Here is a 21,041-nt window from a genome sequence, read left to right on the forward strand (position 1 = left end):
CCCACATCAGTTATTAATCGAGAAAATGCTCAGCAGACTTGCCTACCGGCCCATCAGATGGGAAGGCATTTTCTCAGTTAAGATTTCTTCTTCTATGTCTGGGAGGTTTATGTTGAATTGACTGGAAAAACAAAACAAAACAAACAAACAACCCCCCCCAAAAAAATCCAGCATGGACTGAGACTATATGAGAGCTCAAGGGAGCATGGAGGCTGAAGGGTGGCAGGAGAGCTGCCATTCATATAATTCCTGTTTTTCTTCCTTAGAGGTCTTAAGGTTAGTAGTCTTGAAGTTGGGGTGCTATGTGAGCGCTGTCTCCAGAAAAGTCAGGATCAGAGCTGGGAAGGGGCTGCCCAGAGCTACATAGCTTGCCAGTGTTGGCCCCTAGTGCCCATGTGCCTGGGGAGGTCCAGTGATACCTTTGTGGTGGCCAGGCTTCTGACCTGGTGTAGAAGTTACAGGAAGTGGCACAGGCCCTGAGACTGATGGATGGCTGATGGAGATGGCAGTTCAAACCTGGCCAGTAGATTTTCTGGCCTGGCCCAGAGCTTTCCTCAGGTGCAGAGGCTTGACCAAGCGCCTGGGAGTGGCAGGAGCACAGCCCTTTGAAGCCCCAGCTTGGTGCTGACTCAGCTTTCTGAAACAGAAGAAAGAGATTTAGGAGAGCAATTCTTTCTCATGGTGGCAGGGTAGGGGTGGGGGTGGGACACCATGGGCTGAGCTGTACCCCTAAATGTTCTTTCAGTCATCGGCCCAGTGGCCCCACTATGGGTGTGGCCTCCCCTTGTGCGTTCCTTCTTGTCCTCACCTGATCACTTACTTTGTGGGAGAGGGCATTTTGACTTAAAGCTCTGAGGTTTCAGTTGGTTTCCCTGTTGCTTTTGGGCCTGTGGTAGGACAGATCATCAGTGTGGAAATGTGTGTCAGGAAACCGTCTCGTGGCTAGGAATGAAAAGGAGACGAAGAAGAAGGGACAAAGGGTTGCTTATCCCCTCCTGTCCCCAGTAACCACAAGACCTACTAAGCTCTATCCCATAGCACCACCTCCCAGTAGGGCCAAACTGAGGACTAGACGTCAAACACATAGGCCTTTGGAGGACACTGCAGCAGGAGGAGGGGCCATAGGAGCTACTGTCTACAACAGCGCAGGCTTAAGTTCCAGGGCCGAGGGGGGCGGGGGGAGAGGAAGGTCTGCTAGGTACAGGCTTCTGCCTGAGCACACACACCCCGCCTGGGTCTCAGGCAAGCTAAGGGCCTTTACCTCACAGTTCATTGCTGTTCTATATTGAACCTCAAGCCTGTGGCTCACCCATGCAAATCGTGGCCCAAGAGCAGGTCTGGGGTAGTCGGGTTGCTTTGTCTGTCATTCAGGGTCAGTTCTGGGAGGAGAAACAGCCAAGCTGCAGGCTCAGTGGGTCGTATACTTTTGGACCGGTCACTTCTCTAGTCCTTAGTTCCCTGCTTCTCAACAAAGATGGCAGTCACGTGTTCCCAGTGAGAGGGTTAAAGGGGACAGGTGTAGGCATGGCTCCGGAATAGCACAGATGACTCCACAGAGCTTGCTATGTTGACCGTTGCTCTCTGATCCCATCTGGCTGAGACAGGAAGTGGACAAAGGGGCTATGGGTCCCGTGTGGCCTTCTGAGCCTCAGTTTCCTTGTCTGTAAAATGGTGGTGGTGGTGGTGGGGCAGGGGGCAGAACGCGATGCTTTCTCTGCGTCGCCTAGAGTTGGTTCCAGGCCCTCAGGCCGAGGACCAGAAGGCTGCCCTCTGTACCACTGTGGCAGCACTGAGCTGGCTTTCGCTAAGCCCCTTTGCCACCACCTCCGTGTTCCAGGTGAGGAGCCTGAAGAGGAACCGAAGGTGAAAACCCAGTGGCCAAGGTCTGCAGATGAGCCTGGGCTATACATGGCGCAGACAGGTAACTCGGGCCCGCCTCTCTTCCTGTGTGGCGGGGGCCCGACTGTGGCGTCTGGTGGCATGTGTGCTGGCGTGTGCCTGTCTGTGTCTATGTCCTGGAGCTCAGTTATGTTGCCATGTGAGGCCTGTGGGCAGGGATGGGTTGCCTTCCAAAGAGCCTGCCACTTGGGGTCAGGGTAGGAGGGTCACTTTGATGCCTGCCTCCCATCTTCCTGATCCTTCCATGCTCCAATCAGCTCTCTGGGAGGTGTCCCTTGCCGAGATGCTGTCCCTCTCTCGTAGGCGACCCAGCAGCTGAGGAGTGGTCCCCGTGGAGCGTGTGTTCCCTGACGTGTGGGCAGGGTCTGCAGGTGCGGACCCGCTCCTGCGTGTCCTCCCCCTATGGGACCCTGTGCAGCGGGCCCCTTCGGGAGACCCGGCCTTGCAACAATTCAGCCACCTGCCCAGGTAGGCATCCTTCCTCCCTGCCCAGTCCATCTGCCAGCAGAGTTAGGCCCTGTCTGTGACAGGACATTAACACTTAGAGTTTCCCAAAATGACCGGTTACCCCCTTCCTTGTCTTCAATAAACTTGCCTGCCCTCCACACCATGCCTTTAACCTAGGCACTGTGCTAGCCTGGCATGAAACACTTGGGGTTACAAAAGAATCAGAACACACATTTGGGTCCACTTTGGGCACTTCAGTCCCCTCATGCCTCCATCTTGGAAGTCAAGGCTGTTCTTTGCACATTCCCTCCCCCACCCCCCCCCCCCCCCAACCCCACCCCTTCCCTTAGTCCTGACCTCACCAGCACCCCTTGCAGCATCCCGGCTCCCTGCGTTTGCTTAGTCTTGCCCTGCCCCTCCCCCACCTCGGCTAAAGTATTCAGCTTGCCCTTAGATCTAAGATGTAATGCCACTCTATTTTAAAATGAAGCCCTTGGCTGATGGTTCCCCTTCAGCTCCCCTGGGTGCCTCTGATAGACCATTTAGGCTTAAATCAGTTGAACACGCAAGGTACTGCATGCAGGTACTGAGGAAATGCCTGAGTCTGCCTGGGTCAGTTGGTGACTGAGAGACAGGGTAGGGTCAACCAGTTTCTGTTCTTTGCTTTCTTGGAGTGAGCTGCTGCCAGTGGATTTAGATTAGGGCTTACTGGGGGAGGCTCCCAGTGCTTGGGGGGTGTAGAGGGAGCTTTGTGGAGCACTGGGACAAAACTGTGTTCCTGCTTGTGAGCTCATTGTGCCTGTCAGTGTCTATGTAGAGGTTCATGTCTGTCTGTGTGTCTATGCGACTGGGGCTGGGAGGGGGCACTTCGGTTGCCCCAGGCATGCCCTATTGGATTCAGACCCTGGGTCTGGGGGTGGGAAGAGTGGAATGGATCTTGGCTCCTTTCCTGGGTTTTCCTGGGAAGGGAAGGGAAGACCATTGGCTCCTCAGGCTGGTCCTGCTCACCCTATCCGGGTGTCCACAGAACCTGTCCTGTGTGGTTTGGGACCACATTCCCACAGTGGGTGGTTATCCTGGGACCCTAAGCCATTTCGCCCTGGCAAAAAAGAACCAGGGTGGAGCCAATAAGGAGTGGTCGTAGAATCGCGAAACTCCTGATTGGTGGGCGGATGGGCAGGCCCTGGCTGTGGGCGGAGCCAAGGTGCCTCCCAGACACCGGCCACGTGCTTCCTTGCAGTGCACGGCGTGTGGGAGGAGTGGGGGTCCTGGAGCCTGTGCTCCCGCAGCTGCGGGCGGGGGTCCCGGAGCCGGATGCGGACCTGCGTGCCCCCCCAGCACGGCGGCAAGGCCTGCGAGGGTCCCGAGCTGCAGACTAAACTCTGCAGTATGGCTGCCTGCCCGGGTCAGTAGCGCCAAGGGGCTTCTTAGGCAGGCGCTGCCCAGCCGGGTGGGGGGAATCGGAAGACCTGGGGAGGCAGTCAGGCTCAGTGCCCTGTCCCCGAGGGGGTAGGGGTTCCCATAGCTTTGACCACGCATGGGGAGACTGGAGAAGTATACTTGTCAGCAACCAGTGGGAGGTGAAACCCAGCCCTAACTTGGGGTTGACACACTGTGACCCCAGCAGAAAGGACCTGCTTTCCAGAGCCCAATCCTCCATGCCATCAGCTGTCCTTGCTGTAAATAGCACTTTGGTGTCCATGGCACCATGGACACAAAGTGGGGCTTATGTGTAGGCAGAGATCAAAAGGTGCCATTATAACACACACACACACACACACACACACACACACACACACACACACACACCTTATTGCTGGGGCTTGCCCTTGGTGCTGTGTGGAGAGGTATCATGCATTCCTGGAGCTGGTGACAGGCAGGCAGAAAGAGGCCCAGCCACCGCCCACTCACTCCAGACCCTTTCATATGCCCAGCTCAGATGGTCTAGCCTGGCACAGGTCTGAGTAGCCAGCAGGTTCTGCCATCTCCCTGTGGAATTTGTTCCCTATTATTAGCCCACCCACGTTCTGCTCAACGGCCACCCCTGCTTGTGTCTCCCCATGCAGTGGAAGGCCAGTGGCTAGAATGGGGTCCCTGGGGCCCCTGCTCATCATCTTGCGCCAACGGGACCCAACAGCGCAGCAGGAAGTGCAGCGTGGCCGGTCCAGCCTGGGCCACATGCACGGGTGCCCTCACTGACACTCGCGAGTGCAGCAATCTTGATTGCCCGGGTGAGTGCTTGGTGTGAGGGTAGCAGGTGGCGGCAGCCCTGTCCTTGGAGGCACCTATGGCCTTTTCACACTTTCCCCCTTTTCTCTTACAGCCACTGACGGCAAGTGGGGGCCGTGGAACGCATGGAGCCTGTGCTCCAAGACCTGCGACACGGGCTGGCAACGCCGCTTCCGCATGTGCCAGGCTTCCGGCACGCAGGGCTACCCTTGTGAGGGCACAGGAGAGGAGGTGAAGCCCTGTAGTGAAAAAAGGTGTCCAGGTACTGCTCGTACAACCTCAGGACTCGGGGGGGGGGGGGGGGGCGTGTGTGCGAGCCCAGCTGAGCCCCACCCCCAACCCCACCCCCGTCCCCGACCCTGTCCCCACAGCCTTCCATGAGATGTGCAGGGATGAATATGTGATGCTTATGACGTGGAAGAAGGCAGCTGCCGGCGAGATCATTTACAACAAGTGTCCCCCCAATGCCTCCGGTAAGGGTGGGCAGCTGTCCCATGCAGACCCTTGCCCCACCTTTGGGCCCAAAGCTGTGTGTGGGTCTGCACCCTGAGATGTGGAGGGAGTAGGTGAGAGGCCTGTCCTAATTCTCGCTTACCCCCCCCCCCTTCCCCAACCCGCCACTGTCCCTGTCTTATCTCTGCAGGCTCTGCTAGCCGCCGCTGTCTCCTCAGCGCCCAGGGTGTGGCATATTGGGGACTGCCTAGCTTCGCTCGTTGCATCTCCCATGAATACCGCTACCTGTACCTGTCAGTGAGTGTTCCTGGTTGGGCTGGGGAGCCATATGGACATGTCCCAAAGCCCTGGCAGGAGCAGAAGACTCATTCATGTCCCCATGCCTTGGTATAGGCTGTGTTTTTCTTTGTCTGGCAAACTCCTACTTATAACTCAGGGCTTCTTAGGCTTCATCTTCTATCTCTGGTACCTACCCACAACCCCTCCTCCCCCTCCTGAGCTTCTTAGACATGGAGGGTTAAGAGTGCATTGAAGCTGGGCACAGGCACACACCTTTAACCCAGTACTGGAGAGGCAGAGACAGGTGGGTCCGTGAGTTCAAGACCAGCCCGGTCTACACGGCAAGTTTCAGGACTGTCAGGGCTACATAGAGAGACCCTGTCTAAAGAAACCAAAACACGAACAAAGAATGCATTTAAGTGTGCTCTGCTACACTGGGAGCTCTTTGAAGGCAGGGACAAAGTTGAAGTTATCTTCGTGTCCCTAGTTCCCAGCCCAGGGCTTGCATTGGGGTAAAGATGGTGTCAACAAATGTGGCCTGTGTGTACTTGTGTCTGAGCAAATTGGGTATTGATGGTGTGTTTGCACTGAAAGCTTGTGTTTGAGAGGTCCTGTGTGTGCGGTGCTTCAGCGTGTTCAAGGTTCCTCAGGGACAGGGAGGTGCCCAGTCCCCACATCAGCATGTCACCCTGCATTTGGACATTGGAGTCCCTGATTCACATCTGACTCCTCCTCGCACTGTGTCTCCCAAGAGCCTCTCTTTGATTTTTTGTATGCCCTCTCTCTTCCTGGATGCACCTAGTGGGTAGATGGGAGGAGGACAGGCCAAGGGCTGGTCCTGGCTTCTGATACTGCAATGACAGGGCCACACATGTCACCTGCAGCTTCGGGAACACCTGGCTAAGGGCCAGCGCATGCTGGCAGGCGAGGGCATGTCACAGGTGGTGCGAAGCCTGCAGGAGCTGCTGGCACGGCGCACTTACTACAGCGGGGACCTGCTCTTCTCTGTGGACATTCTAAGAAATGTCACTGACACCTTCAAGAGGGCCACCTATGTCCCTTCTGCTGATGATGTGCAGGTACACTACTCCTCAATGGCAGGGTCAGCTGGTGTGTGGGGGGGGGGGGGGCGGGGGCTGCAAGGTGGCTCGCGTTTCCTGAACCATCCCTCTTTCCCCAGCGTTTCTTCCAGGTGGTGAGCTTCATGGTGGATTCAGAGAATAAGGACAAGTGGGATGATGCTCAGCAGGTGAGAGGCTCCGCCGCCGCCAGCTCTCTCCCTCCCATGGCCCACCCCCTGCCTCAGACACCTCACACCTCCTGTGTTCCCAGGTGTCACCTGGCTCTGTGCACCTGCTGCGTGTCGTGGAAGACTTCATTCACCTTGTGGGTGATGCTCTCAAGGCCTTCCAGAGCTCTTTGATCGTCACGGACAACCTGGGTACAAAGGATGCAGGCGGGGGAGGGGGTTCTGGACACGGATGATTAGAACCGTGCTTCCCTGGGTGAGGGATGGTGTCTGTTGAGGGGTGGCCTCTGTTTTGCTCTTTGGATTTGCAAGTCTTGTTTTTCCTCTACTTAACCTCACGCTTCTGTCTTTCTGTCTGTCTTCCTCCCTCTGCTCCATTGTCTCTGCGTTCTTGTAACTCACTCCTGTGTTGGTCCCAACTTCCCTGTGTCTTCCTTGGTGTCTGTCTGTCTGTCTGTCTCCCCTCCCCGCCCCCTCTCTCTCTCCTATCCCTTCCCCTGGATGCCTCTCACCTCCCCGTCTGTCTTTGCTGCGCCCTGCCCACCTTCCCTCCACTACAGTGATCAGTATTCAGAGAGAGCCCATCTCAGCAGTGTCCAGTGACATCACATTTCCCATGCGGGGCCGCAGGGGCATGAAGGACTGGGTGCGACACTCAGAGGACCGCCTCTTCCTGCCCAAGGAGGTGCTCACCCTGTCCTCCCCAGGCAAGCCAGCCACACCTGGAGCAGCCACAGCAGGCAGCCCAGGCAGGGGCAGAGGCCCAGGAACGGTGCCCCCTGGCCCAGGCCACGCCCACCAGCGCCTTCTCCCGGCTGACCCAGATGAGTCCTCCTACTTTGTGATTGGTGCTGTGCTCTTCCGCACCCTTGGCCTCATCCTGCCACCCCCCAGGTGAGTCCAACAGACAGCGTCTCCACCCGCAGCAGCCATGTACCTGGAGGTCCCTTGCCTGGCTGTGGACACGGTTACTTCTCAGAAACATGAAAGAGAAAGACAACCTAGCTCAAGTTTGCCTTGCAAGCACAAGGACCCCAGGACCTATGTTAGTGGTTCTTAACGTTCCTAATGCTGCCACTCTTTTTTTTTTTTTTTTTTTTTTTTGGTTTTTTGAGACAAGGTTTCTCTGTGTAGACTTGGCTGTCCTGGACTCACTTTGTAGACCAGGCTGGCCTCGAACTCACGGTGATCTTCCTGCCTCTGCCTCCCGAGATGCTGCCACTCTTTAATATAGTTCCTTGTGTTGTGGTGATACCTCCCCCCCTCCACCCCCCACCCATAAAATTTTTCTTCTTGTTGCTTTTTTGCATCTGCAGTTTTGCTACGGTTATGAGCTGTGATGTCAATACTCGTGTTCTACGATGGTCTTTGTGGGTCATGACCCACAAGTTGAGAACCACTGACCTATATAAACCACCTTGGCATGTTGATAATGCATTTGTGTTTTTGGTGCTGGGAAGGCAGAATGAGGCATATCACTTAGCTTGCAGGCCCCCCACTCCTGCTAGCTTCGAAAGTTGTAGGTCAGCGAGACAGCCTGTCTTAGGAAGAAAAGGTGAACAGTGCCTAACGAACAGCGTGTCTGAGGTTATCTTCACGAACACCCATGAACACGCACCAGCATACACGCACACAGACCTACAAAAAACAAAGCACCTAGGCAGTTCCTGGAGGCTGTGCTGCTGTCCGGGACTTTTCGGACCAAGTGCTGGGCCCCATAGAGGTCTGTGCCCACCCTTGAACCTTGGCCCCAGCAGTCCGGCAGTCCCCAGCCACGATAGATTAAAGTTTCTAAGTCTAGGCACCTGTGAGCAGGGGCTAACCTCAGTATTTGTCCCCCAGGCCTCCACTTGCTGTCACCTCTCGAGTGATGACAGTGACTGTGCGTCCCCCCACCCAGCCTCCAGCTGAGCCTCTCATCACAGTGGAGCTTTCCTACATCATCAATGTGAGTGAGGGCCCAGGCAGGGCCCCTAGATATCTGCCTGAGGCCTACCTCAGAGACATGGTCTGTGCTGGATGGTGGGCCTGACCTGTGTGGGAGCTGCTGTGACAGGACAGGTGATGACCAGAGGCATTGCGCTACTCACGCTAGACTGTACACATTTTTTCCCCTCTCCAGGGCACCACTGATCCCCACTGTGCCAGCTGGGACTACTCGAGAGCGTGAGTTGGGGTAACCCTAGACCCTTTCATCAGACATGATCTCCCACTTGGAAGGGCTCCTTGGTGCCATCCTTGGCTTGTGTGTGTGGAGGGATGGGGGGGTTGAGAGCACATCTTATGGCTCCTTGCTGTCATTGTATGGATGTAGCCTTGTCCTGGGTTTCACCTGCCTGGGTAGTAGTCAGCACTGGGTTTGGGGATACAGAGCTGGGCCCTGGGTTCATACCATCTCTCCCTCATCTAAGAGATGCCAGCTCAGGGGACTGGAACACTGAGAACTGCCAGACTTTGGAGACCCAGGCAGCCCACACCCGCTGCCAGTGTCAACACCTGTCCACCTTTGCTGTCCTGGCCCAGCCACCCAAGGACCTGGTGAGTGGGAAAGAGGTCCCCTGGGCTGGTCAGGGCATCTGGGTGACCACAGATGTGGCTCCGTATAGGTGTACTTGTGGAAAGGGAAGCTGTTGTTGTCCACAGTTGTGACATTCCTGCTCATTCTTACATGGCAGTGGGTGAGTGTGAGCATGCGTGCACATGTGTGCACCTGGTTGTGTTTGGAAGAACGTGGGTGAATCAGTGTAAATACATCTGTGCACATGTGCCCTTCTGCACGTGAGGAGCATGCCTGCTTGCGTCAGCTAGGGAGGCTGGGTGCCCTACCTTTGACCTTTCCCAGCAACCCGTCCTCCCACAGACCCTGGAGCTGGCAGGTGCCCCCTCTGTCCCCCTGGTGATTGGCTGTGCAGTGTCCTGCATGGCACTGCTCACCCTGCTTGCCATCTATGCAGCCTTCTGGAGGTAAGTCGGATGCCGAGCAGGATGGGAGGTGGCCAGCTATCCAGGGCTAGGCAGGCAGCCAATGACTCTGCCTCTGCCCACTGTGCCCTGTCAGGTTTATAAAATCAGAGCGCTCCATCATCTTGCTGAACTTCTGCCTGTCCATCCTGGCTTCCAACATTCTGATCCTCGTGGGCCAGTCCCGGGTGCTGAGCAAGGCAGGTGCAGGCTCCTGGGGGGAGGGGTGGGGGAAGGGCACAAAGGGAGGGGATAGGGGTGGAGAGTGCTTGCAAGTGAGGGGAGGCGGCTATTTTATTTTATCTTATTTTTTGAGTTATTGAGTTATTTTTATGTTATGTACATTGGTGTTTCGCCTGCAAGGGTGTCTGTATGAGGGAACCAGATCCCCTGGAACTGAAGTTACAGAGAGGTGTGAGCTGCTCCGTGGGTGCTGGGATTGAACCAGGGTCCTCTAGAAGAGCAGGCAGTGCGCTTAACCACTGAGCCATCTTTCTAATTCTGAGAGTGGATGTTTGTGTGGCCATCCTGAGGGATGGATACGGATGTACACTCAGAACCCGTGTTGGAGAGGGTGTGTGTAAAGTACAGGCATACTTGAAGGCAGTGTGTGTGTGTGTGTGTGTGTGTGTGTGTGTGTGTGCTCAGTGATGAGTGTTTGTGTACATCTGTGAATGCGTGCATGAAGGCCTAGGTGCATGTGTGTTGGGAGGGAGGCACTGGACCCCACCCCTTGTCTGCGAGTCCTCCATCACCATCTGCCTGTGGATGCTCCTTGCTGACCGTCCCTCTTACCCGATTTGGCCTTCTCTGCACAGTGCCCGCACTGTGAGAGCCCGGTGCAGGGTTCTGCTCGGCCATGACGTGGCAAGTGCTCCTGTCTGCGTGGGTGGCCTGCCTGCCCGCCTCGCCGGATGCCTAGTGCTGTGTGCATGTCACCAGGCCTGTGTCGTGCTGTGTGTGGGTGCAGGAAGGCGGGGGTTGCCTGGCAGGGCTGTGGTGGGGGAGGGTGGGCTCAGGTAGGCGGCTGGCCATGCAGCGCCTAGGCCCAGCAGTCAGTGTGGGAAGATGGCAGCTCCCACCCTGGCCACTGCTCAGGGCTACTCCCTCCTGTTACCTCTCCCTGCAGGGCGTATGCACCATGACGGCTGCCTTCCTGCACTTCTTCTTTCTGTCCTCCTTTTGCTGGGTGCTTACAGAGGCCTGGCAATCCTATCTGGCTGTCATCGGGCGGATGCGCACCCGCCTGGTTCGCAAACGCTTCCTCTGCCTGGGCTGGGGTGAGCAAGGCCAGTGCTGGAGTCTGCTGTTGGGCCTGGAGTGGCAGGGGAAGCCAGGGGACATGCTGCCCGGACTCTGGCCCAGCTCTCTGGGGATGGGGTCAGTTGGGTTGGAGGATGATAGGGAGGGTCCCCCTGAGTACCTGCAGCCTTGTCACCTGTGACCCTGTCCTTCCCAGGTCTGCCTGCCCTGGTGGTGGCTGTGTCTGTTGGCTTTACACGCACCAAAGGATACGGTACATCCAGCTAGTACGTGTGCCTCCTATGGTGAGGGTGGGGGTGGAGGGGTTTGTGAGTCTGTTGGGGGGAATTGGACCAGGCATTATGTTTTCTCAGGCTGAGGTCTTGATCTCTGTGTATTGTAGATCTTTGGGTAAACTTCCTTATCTCCGAGCCTCAGTGTCCCTGGCTGTAAAAGGACACGCTGGGATTGGGTCATTTCTAAAGCACCATTGCTCTTAGCTTACTTTTCTTTCTACGGGGGTCTGATTTGAGTCTTTGTAGGAGAGGAAACAAATTCAAGACATGGCTGTTTCCTCTTGCCTGGAGGCTTGGTATCTATTGGTGATGTGGGCGCGTGTGCCTAGGGTCTGAGGAGGTGGATGAAGGGAGGACGGGCTCGCTAGGTATCTGATTTCCTCTTTCCCTCCCCCTGCCCCAGCTGCTGGCTCTCCTTAGAGGGTGGCCTGCTCTACGCCTTTGTGGGTCCAGCAGCAGTCATTGTCCTGGTATGTGCCCCTTTCAGCATCCAGGGAGGGATGTGGTCCCCTCTACCTTCTCCCTGACCTCCGGCTCTCACCTCGGGGTGTCCCTGCCCCGAGGACACCTGGTGACCCTGTCTCCCTTCCCCACTCGGCTCTACCGGGCCCCTAGGTGAACATGCTCATTGGAATCATTGTCTTCAACAAGCTCATGGCTCGAGATGGCGTCTCAGACAAATCTAAGAAGCAGAGGGCCGGGTAAGGGGAGGGTCTCTGCAACTCAGCCTTTCTGGGAAACGTTCAGGGAGGGGGAGCCGAGTGTACCTCGGAGACTCAGGGCTTGCTGATGCCAACCCAGGCTCCCCAACCTCGGGGCATCAAGGGTGCAGGCAAGGTGGGCACCGGAGAGCTCAACTGCAGCCCCTCGCCCACCCTAACCCAGCTCTCTCTCTCTCTCATCCACCCTCCCCTCCTCCCCTTCTCGGGCTCATTCTGCCCCATCTCCCGGCTTCCCATGTGTCTCCCTCTTCTCCTGTGTCTGTGCCGCCCCCTCCCTCCCCCCCGAGGTCGGAGCGGTGCCCCTGGGCCAGCCTGCTCCTTCCCTGCTCAGCGTGTGGAGCGGTCCCCAGCCCCCTGCTCAGCTCAGCCTCGGCCAGGAATGCCATGTTAGTCGTGCCCCCTGGGGGGCGGTGGGGGTGGGCAGGGGCTAAAGAACGGGAGGGCAGTGCCCATGGTGGGGATCTGGGAGGGATATCAGCCCAGTGCCCTGGAGAGCTTGCCCTGCTCCTGCCTTCCTAACTGCTACATGCTCTCTGGAGCTCAGGGATGAGGTGGCTGAGGGCAATGGGAGTGACTCCCTCCACAAGGTGCTGTGGTGCTTTGACACCCCCCCACCGCTCACCCCCCCCCACCCCACCCCCACCTTCTCACTGATCCCTGGCCCCTGCTCTGGCTTAATTTTCTACACAGGCACAGCTGCAGACCCCTCCTCTTCCTCTCACCACCAACCTGAAGGCCCTGAGACTCTTAGGCCCTTAGTATCTTTGAGCTATTAAAACCCTCAAATTAGAGCAGCAGGATCTTAGAATAAGACAATCAGAAACTTAAGAATGCTAGGATGAAAAAAAAAAAAAATGCTAGGATGATGGAAACATACTTATCCGCTGTAGAATCTGACTTGAGTTTCAGAGGCCTTGGACCTCACAGTCAGAGAGGAGGAAGGCAATTATTTTACCCCAACCTTGCAGCTAAAAAAATCTTAAAACCTCAGCTATGCAAGAGTAGAAAGGCCTTGGGCCCAACCCTCCTATTAGGGCTGGAAGTCCACCTGAGTCACCCAACCAGTGAAAAGCCAAGCTTTGTCACACCCCTCAGGGGGCCTAGTGGAGGCGGCTGGTGACAGTCACTGCGGCAGCTCCAGGATGTTCAAGGAGCCCTGAGCTCCCAATGCTTTGGGCTACCACCTCCCTGTGTGTGCCCAGTTTGCTGAACCAGCAGACCGAAGTGTGGGTCTTCGAGTCTGCCACCAGGCTGGATCTGTGGCCCGGCTCCCCTCTCTCTGTCCAGCTGGGCGCACTCCAGTCTCCTCATCTGTCAATTGGGATACTAGGTCCCCGGGCCTGTTTGTTGGAGTTGTTTTGATCACAATTTGAAATAATCTATGTAAAGTGTTCATTGGAGGGCCTGGCAGAGAACTGCCGCTTAATCAATGGCAGCTCTCATTACTGTGATTACAGCCTCTCTGATTCTTGGCTCCGCCTCCATCCCAACCTTGCCTGGCTCAATGGCCTCCTGGACCTCTCTTCATAGGACAGGTCTTGGCCCCCTGCCTGCCTATCTTTCTGTCTCAGCTTCTGGCTGTCACTACACAACGGTGCCACCCTTCCCTGTCTGGAGCTGTGCCTGACTACTCCCCGCTGGGGGCGCTGGGGGCGGGGCAGGATGGGCTGGGGGTGGCTCCTTGCCCACTAGGCAAGGCAGCCCCTTCTATCTCTTGTTCCTCCTGGGGCTATCTCTCAATGTTGTTGGAGATGGTGACCAGTGTGTTGGCCACGGCCTATCTGCCTTTTGCCCCAGCAAGGAGGCCAGGGATACGGAGACTTGCTTCTGGACCCAAGCTACAATCCTTTTGCCCTGGGTTCTGGGCAACCACCAGGCGCCAGAGGCTCCTCCTCCAAGCCTCAACCTGGCTGGGCCTGGCCCCTTTCTGCTTTGCAAGGATCTGTGCTGTGGTGTCCTCCACATGCTGTGCCTGCTCAGTCTCCCTGTCTGGGGGCCTGTCTGTTCTCACACCCCTCTTCCTGTGGTGGTTATCTTTCTTGTCCTTCGCCCCTTCTCTCCCTAGCCTACTGTCTTGGAATCTCTGGGGATGTGGCTCTGACCTGTGTCTTTTTTCCAAAGCTTTCAAGGAGCAAGTTGGGCCTGAAACTCCCATGTTTGCGTCCGTCTGCCCCGGCTTCCCTCCTGTTTCTACCTTCTTCGTCCCTGATTCCCAATATCGCCTCTGTGCCTGCTTGGTCCCACTGTGTCTGTGTGTCCATCCCTCCTACCTCTCATGGCCCTTGTTCCGGCCCTGTAGTTCTGTCTTTGTCCTCTGTTTCTCCCCCTAGTTCTCTGGCTCCCCCCTCTCTGCTTGGAAACACTCCTGAGGTCCTGGACTTTGGGGCCCTGCCAGTCCCCAAGCTGAGTGGAGGCCCATGCTCCTGCCACCCTGTCCTGTAGAGTGTCCCTCTGACAGACTTCCTGCTGCTGTCCCTCGCAGGGCTTCACTCTGGAGTTCCTGCGTGGTTCTGCCTCTCCTGGCGCTTACCTGGATGTCTGCTGTCCTGGCCATGACAGACCGCCGCTCCGTCCTCTTCCAGGCTCTCTTTGCCGTTTTCAACTCTGCGCAAGGCTTCGTCATCACTGCTGTGCACTGCTTCCTGCGCCGAGAGGTGCCTAGGCTCTTCTTGCTTGCCCACCCCATAGTCACTTAGCTCTGGCTTCTGTCTGCTGGGCAGGACAGGATGACCAGGGTGCTTCAGGCCCTTCCTTGGTGTGGGCACTTCTAGCTCGGGCAGCCTCGAAGGCCTGAGCCTCCTTCAGCTCCTTCTCCCTGGCATCCCAGCCCGGGTGGCATCACCTTCAGGATGGATGCCTGTCTCTCCTCCTATTCCTATTCTGGGTACCTGGGGTGCCAAACCAGCCCACTGTGGTATTATGAAGGTCTCAGACCCAACAGGTACCTCCTGCTTCCAGGTCCAGGATGTGGTCAAGTGCCAGATGGGTGTGTGTCGGGCTGATGAGAGCGAAGACTCCCCTGATTCATGCAAGAATGGGCAGCTGCAGATCCTGGTAAGCGATGAGGCCTGAGCGGTTCTCCCCCCCGCCCCCCCCCCCCGCCATAACTAAGTTCCTTACCTTCCCCGTCCCATCAGAGACTGGGTTTAATTGAGGCTCAGCTGCTGACGACAAGGTGGCACTGGACAAATCTTTGCCCCGTTCAGCTTTCTCCCTACAGTTTGAGGCTCTGTTGGATGGTGGCTCAGGCGGGAGGACTGAGGAACTGGGAGGGGAGGAGCCTGAGCCTCTCCCACCCTGACACATCTCTCCTCCCCTCCCTCCGCCAACCTGCTCTCTCCCTCTCAACCAATAGTCAGACTTTGAAAAGGACGTGGATCTGGCTTGTCAGACAGGTGAGTCTGTTGGATTGAGCTAAGCAGCCCTAGGCACGGGCAAGACCCACACCCTGTCACAGGAGCCCTGCTGGGGACCAGACTGCTGATGTCCTTTAACATTAGACAGGAACAGGCTAGATTTTCATCTGGGAAGGCCAGCCACCACTTGCCTCTGGGCAAAGCCCCCTCTCTAAGCCTCAGCTACCCACCTGGAAAGGAGAAAAGAGCATTGTCTGGGGTCAGGCAGGAGTCCCAGGGCCTATGTGAACCAGAGAGCATTGAGCTTACAGCTTGGCATGTGCTGTCTGCTGCATTCTCCCATCACTTCTGTGGCTTTCGCTGGCATCTCTTCCCCAGTCTTTTTTCTTTTCTTTTCTTTCTTTCTTTCTTTTTTGTTTGAGACAGGGTTTCCCTGTGTAGCCTTAGCTGTCCTGAACTCACTTTGTAGACCAGGCTGGCCTCGAACTCATAGCAGTCCGCCTGCCTCTGCCTCCAGAGTGCTGGGATTAAAGGCATGCACCACCACGCCTGGCCCCCCAAGTCTTCTTTCTAAGGTTTATGCTTCTATAGGGAATAGAGAGGAGCGAGGCCTTGCTTTAACAACCTTGGGGATGCGGGGTAGATGTTAGGTCACGTGCCAGGACACTCATGGGAGTTTAGCCTTGACTTTCCTACTGTGCATCCCCTGGGCCCATGAGCCGGTTGTCTTTCTGGTCCCTCTTGTGTATGAGAGGGTACCAACTGTCTCTCCCAGAACCAGTTTTCTATCACAAGCCAGGCTCAGAAGCTTAGTCTCCACCTAAATCTTGCCAGGAGGGTCTCACTGCAGGACCTCTCTTCCTCAGGGCTTACCTCTCCCTCCCATTTCTGTCCCCAGTTCTGTTCAAGGAGGTCAACACTTGCAACCCATCCACCATCACTGGCACTCTGTCCCGCCTGTCTCTGGATGAGGACGAGGAGCCGAAGTCTTGTCTCGTGGGTCCTGAGGGTGGCCTCAGCTTCTCCCCGCTGCCTGGGAACATCCTAGTGCCCATGGCAGCCTCACCAGGTCTAGGGGAGCCGCCACCACCCCAAGAGACCAACCCTGTGTACATGTGCGGGGAGGGTGGCCTGCGGCAGTTGGACCTTACATGGCTACGGCCGAGCGAACCGGGCTCTGAGGGGGACTACATGGTGCTGCCCCGGCGGACTTTGAGCCTGCAGCCTGGTGGTGGGGGTACAGGGGGTGAGGAGGCCCCAAGGGCCCGGCCTGAGGGGACTCCCCGGCGGGCTGCCAAGACGCTGGCCCACACTGAAGGCTACCCCAGCTTCCTGTCTGTGGAGCACTCGGGTCTAGGGCTGGGCCCTGCCTATGGGTCTCTTCAGAACCCATATGGGATGACCTTTCAACCACCACCACCGACTCCCAGCCCTCGCCAAGTGCCAGAGCCAGGGGAACGCAGCCGGACCATGCCCCGTACCGTGCCTGGCTCCACGATGAAGCTGGGCTCCCTTGAGGTGAGGGGCTGTGGGGGGAGGAAAGCCTACTTTTGTGTGCCTGAGACCATGTCTAAGTCATAGGCTCCAGCCAGGAAGGGACGGCTCTCAGCCTCCTCCCTCCTCCACTAACCCCGCCCCCGCTACCCCCCCAGCAGCGCTGGGAGCTCATACCATGTGTATCCTTCCTTCCCCTGGAGCTCACAGAGCTCAGCTCCAAGAAGACTCTGGATTGTCTGAGAGCCTCACATGGGTGAAGCTTCATGAATTCTATCGCTGGTGCTCTGGTACCCACTCTGGGGTGGCGGTCAGAACGAGCTCTCCATTAGTGCAACCATGGCTCAGGTGTCCAGTTGCAAAGGAAGAGGCTGAGCCTGGGCCTCTGCAGCCTGTGGGTCTGGACTTGATAACCTGTGGCAATGAGAGAGCACACCGCACCGTCTCTTTTCCTTGTGTGAAAGCGTGGTTAGCACAGAGACCTTTGTGGCATTGCTTGGAGATTGGGATGGCCCATGTCTTTGATTCCTGTGTGGGATAAGTAGGAAGGTGCTGGAAAATTCGAAGACGCTATTATCATAGAAATTGGCTCTGGGTGTTGCCCTTGACCTCTGATGGGAAACTGGAGGCCTTTCTATTTCCTCTGGCCTGACCCTTGCAGATCCTCCCTGGGAACATGTAGAATAGAAGAAACCCAAAGTAGAACTCTAGGGCATTCTAGATTTCGAATTGGAAGGATGAGGAGGATGAGGATGAAGAAAGAGGTTGGAGTCGTGTCTTCTACACAATTAGCTACTTATGTCTAGCCTGCAAAGTTGCTCTCCTGTCCTCTGCACAAAGACGATCAAGTTAGCAGCTAGAGAGGTCACAAGTTTAGCTTTGTGCCTAAAATGTTCCTTGAACATTTGGTGCCTGCTCCCGCCACAGATGGCAACAAAAACAGGAAGGCGTTAACAAAGACAGAAAAGATGACAAAGACAGAAAAGATGACATCAGTGATGGGGAGGCAGTGTGCTTAGCATCAGGGTAGGTTTTGTTCTGTGGGCACCTGCCCATGGTTGGACCACTGGGGAGGGGCCGGTGCTGGGCTTCTTGTGTGGGAGGTAATAGTAATAAATGCGGCAGAAGCTTGACAGGTCAAGGGTAGCGTCCAAAATAGTATGGACCCAGTGGAGGCACAGGTGTGGCTCTGCTCAGCCTCTGGAGCACTGTGGGTGGGGACAGTGGCACTGTAGAAAGAAGAATAGAGCTAAGGATGGGCAGGGCTCAGGGACGGAGCAGGGTGGATGGTGGAGGCAGAGTAGGCTGGAAGGCAGGAGGAAAATCAAGATAGTGGGGTCAGGTTGGGTCTTAGGAAGCCCACCTCATGGTCTCACATCATCTCAGGGGCCTGGGGCCAAGTGGCAAGTTCCCTTTCCTTCCCTCCCCGGGTCTCAGTTTTCCCCGATCTAACTGGGCCAGCTGGCCTTGGTCTCATGAGTCCTCTCAATGTCAGCATCCTAAGATTCTGAAGTCTCCTTGAGTGGCACTGGATGTCACCGAGCTTGTTGGGGCCTTGAAGGTGGCCTTGACCAGGTAGGGTCGGAAGAGCATGAGGAAGCAGGGAGTCAAAAGCGGCAAGGTGGGGCCAGATCAAATGGGCGTGAAGAACCCCAAAAATTCTCTTTGCAGGGCAAGTGCAGGACTCCTGGGAGAGGGGAGGGAGCACGGGGCGAGAACGCTACGCTAGACTCCAAGGCACGGAGAACAAACGCTGGGCTGTATGAGCCTATGTAGTGGTATCCCTGCCTCTTCACAGCTGACCTGTGTTCGCATCCATACGTGTGCTCTCAGGAGCACATCTCACCACGTATGTGCATTGCAGACCTCCGCTACTGTACCGTGACCCCAAGGACTTAGCCCATGAGATAAGGATTCTCAACTCCAGGGTCTGGGTGAGGGAAGGTGCCATAGAGTCTAGGGACCCTAGATTCCCTATGAAAAGCTCCTTTCTCACAACCTGCTTGTTGCTCCGTAGCGAAAGAAGCTTCGGTATTCAGACTTGGACTTTGAGGTGAGTGCTGGTGCTGGAGGTGTACATCCCAGGAAGTGGATTCCCAAAATTATCTCAAGCCCCATTGCAAAGTCCAGTCTTGGGCCACCGGATTCCATGCCATCTCCCCTACTATTGCTCACACCTATTCCTGTGGGGCAGAAATAGATGTTGGGAGTGAGCGAGACGGGGGGGTGGGGGGGGGAGGACAAGTGCTAGGCTTGCCCCAGAGGGGCCAGCAGATCCAGGACAGAGGGCGGGAGGGGAAGCACTCCTCTGACACCCAAGTGAACCCTAGAAGGTGATGCACACCCGGAAACGGCACTCGGAACTCTACCACGAACTCAACCAGAAGTTCCACACTTTCGACCGCTACCGTAGCCAGTCCTCAGCCAAGGTGAGGGCTCTTCTGTTGCTGCCCCTGCCCCCACAGCACCAAGGGCGTGGTCTCTGAGGCGTGGCCGTCTCTCTTGATCCCCATTGGTAGAAGGAGACTTGGTAGTGGCCACTACTGAAGTCCTCCTGGGTGAAGTGGGCTCCTGCCCTGCTCTGGCTTTCCTGGATAACTGCAGCCTGCCTCACCGAGGGCCGCCCTGCATGAGCAGCAGTTTTAGGGTTGCACGGGAGTGGGAAGATGCCAGAACAAACACTAACACGGTCTCCCACACTTGGAAAGGAGGGTGGGCAGACAGACATGTCCTCAGGGGGACAGCACTGCAGTAGCAGTCAATAGGGTCAGGAACCTGGCAAGTATTCGACTACTTCGATCACTTAGAGGCGCTGGGCAGTCTTGACCCTCCTGGGACATACTTGGTTTGCTCTGCACAGCAGATGAGAGGGTACCACAGGCTCGCCTTACTCTTTCCACAGGAGAAACCCAGCCCCGGGGAACGCCCTGGCCTGTCCCAGCACAGGAGGCATCAAAGCTGGAGCACCTTCAAATCTATGACACTGGGCTCATTGCCCCCCAAGCCCCGAGAACGGCTGGCCCTGCACCGGACGGCAGCCTGGGAGCCCACAGAACCGCCAGACGGCGACTTCCAGACAGAGGTGTGAGTGTCACGCCGGACTGCCCACTGCACAGAAATATATATCTATTTTCACACTCCACTTTGGAACTACCAGGAGCCAGCGCCCCTCCCCCTCCCGAGGCTGGGCAGGAGGTGCCGAGGACTCAGCCTGGCTGGGGGCAGCTAGACTGGCAGGGCCTGGGGCCCAGGGCCCCTCTTTGTTCTCAGAGGTCTCACTGGAGCCTCATTTTTGCCCCAGCCTGTCTGTCCCTGTCCTGGGCTGGGGAGGGGGGAGGGAAAACTTTGTCGGGAATAAACTTCACTCTGTGGATTTGGCTGTTGAATTGTTTGCTGCCTCTAGGCAGAGCCCAGCCCCAGGACCCCAATTCTGTTCCTCTAGTTCCTTAGTTGTGTATTGGGGTCAGTCCAAGCCTGACTGAGATGGGCTAGCTGCCTGCCAACCCTGCCTTTGGGCCTGTTTCCCTTATCTGATCTGGGCCGGGATAAGAAGCTGGGAACGTGGGTTAGAACACTCTGTGCCAGTCATGGCTGCCTTTCTCCAGGCCCCAGGCCCAGGCTGCTTGCACATGGGACTGTTTCACACATGTCCTCCAATCCTCACAGCATCCATGCTGGGAAACGTGGACATTTTATGGTTAGAAAATGAAGTTAAGAGATCGGAAGTGACATGCTGGAAGGGGGGGGGGGGGGTCCATGGGAGGGCGGGGTCCATGGTCAAAGGCAGAGTGTGTGTCCACATCCAGACTTGGTGAGGGTAACATAAGCTCAGCTTTTTGGGACTTGATCTTATTGCTGCAGCGGAGCTACAAGGAGCCTCTGGTGCTGTATAGGGTTAGGACTGGAGAAGCAAGGCTGGCTTGGTGTTGAAGGGCGGGGCTCCCAGGCTCCTTGGTAGATTGTATTCTTCCCATGTCTGAGTTTCTGGGCACCAGGACAAGGGGACATGGGACCAGCATGTGGAAGGTCTCGTGGTGCGTGCTGTGGTTCTTCCAGGCAAGCACCAGCTAAAATTGCAACAGCGGCTGCAGGCATCATTCACCAGCCTGGTCATTTAGTAACACGGTCATCTCTGGGCCCTTAGGGACTCCCGAGGCACAAATCCAGGCTCTGGGGGCGGGGGTGGAGTGGGGGTGGGACTGCCGTGGAAATTTAGATGGGAATACAAGGAGAAGGGACAGGCATCTGGGGTGGGCTATCACAGCTGATGGCCTCAACGGGCTAGAGGAAGGGCATGGGCCACTTTTTCGATTCTTCAGGCTTCTCAGTCCTCTTGGAATCCTGCCTGAAGTGGGCCCTGGTCAGAGTAGGACAGAGTCCTCCCAGGCTGTGCTCCCAGCCTTAATGCACTCTG

The 21,041-nt window shown here is 56.5% G+C and overlaps 1 protein-coding gene across 8 annotated transcripts in view; it reads left to right on the forward strand.

Moving 5' to 3' along the window:
* Positions 1-20,018, forward strand: part of Adgrb2 (adhesion G protein-coupled receptor B2) — a 31,216-nt gene extending 11,198 nt beyond the window's left edge. The window contains exons 2-29 of one of the 8 annotated variants that reach the window (XM_051171288.1): positions 1,838-1,921; positions 2,203-2,367; positions 3,587-3,751; positions 4,413-4,577; positions 4,670-4,837; positions 4,947-5,048; positions 5,219-5,325; positions 6,192-6,386; positions 6,488-6,556; positions 6,640-6,748; positions 7,117-7,450; positions 8,399-8,504; positions 8,679-8,722; positions 8,968-9,094; positions 9,417-9,520; positions 9,615-9,717; positions 10,647-10,797; positions 10,977-11,046; positions 11,459-11,525; positions 11,671-11,756; positions 12,065-12,163; positions 14,260-14,431; positions 14,736-14,831; positions 15,133-15,172; positions 16,032-16,651; positions 18,645-18,680; positions 18,958-19,056; positions 19,530-20,018. In XM_051171288.1, the coding sequence (XP_051027245.1) occupies positions 1,838-1,921; positions 2,203-2,367; positions 3,587-3,751; positions 4,413-4,577; positions 4,670-4,837; positions 4,947-5,048; positions 5,219-5,325; positions 6,192-6,386; positions 6,488-6,556; positions 6,640-6,748; positions 7,117-7,450; positions 8,399-8,504; positions 8,679-8,722; positions 8,968-9,094; positions 9,417-9,520; positions 9,615-9,717; positions 10,647-10,797; positions 10,977-11,046; positions 11,459-11,525; positions 11,671-11,756; positions 12,065-12,163; positions 14,260-14,431; positions 14,736-14,831; positions 15,133-15,172; positions 16,032-16,651; positions 18,645-18,680; positions 18,958-19,056; positions 19,530-19,715 (3,869 nt within the window). In that variant the 3' untranslated portion in view covers positions 19,716-20,018. The remainder of the gene's footprint in view (positions 1-1,837; positions 1,922-2,202; positions 2,368-3,586; positions 3,752-4,412; positions 4,578-4,669; positions 4,838-4,946; positions 5,049-5,218; positions 5,326-6,191; positions 6,387-6,487; positions 6,557-6,639; positions 6,749-7,116; positions 7,451-8,398; positions 8,505-8,678; positions 8,723-8,967; positions 9,095-9,416; positions 9,521-9,614; positions 9,718-10,646; positions 10,798-10,976; positions 11,047-11,458; positions 11,526-11,670; positions 11,757-12,064; positions 12,164-14,259; positions 14,432-14,735; positions 14,832-15,132; positions 15,173-16,031; positions 16,652-18,644; positions 18,681-18,957; positions 19,057-19,529) is intronic. The other 7 variants (XM_051171289.1, XM_051171290.1, XM_051171292.1 and 4 more) reach the window with 7 other exon arrangements.
* Positions 20,019-21,041: the final 1,023 nt, after the last annotated feature.

Source organism: Acomys russatus, chromosome 29, assembly GCF_903995435.1.
Source record: "Acomys russatus chromosome 29, mAcoRus1.1, whole genome shotgun sequence".
Classification (NCBI taxonomy): Eukaryota; Metazoa; Chordata; class Mammalia; order Rodentia; family Muridae; genus Acomys; species Acomys russatus.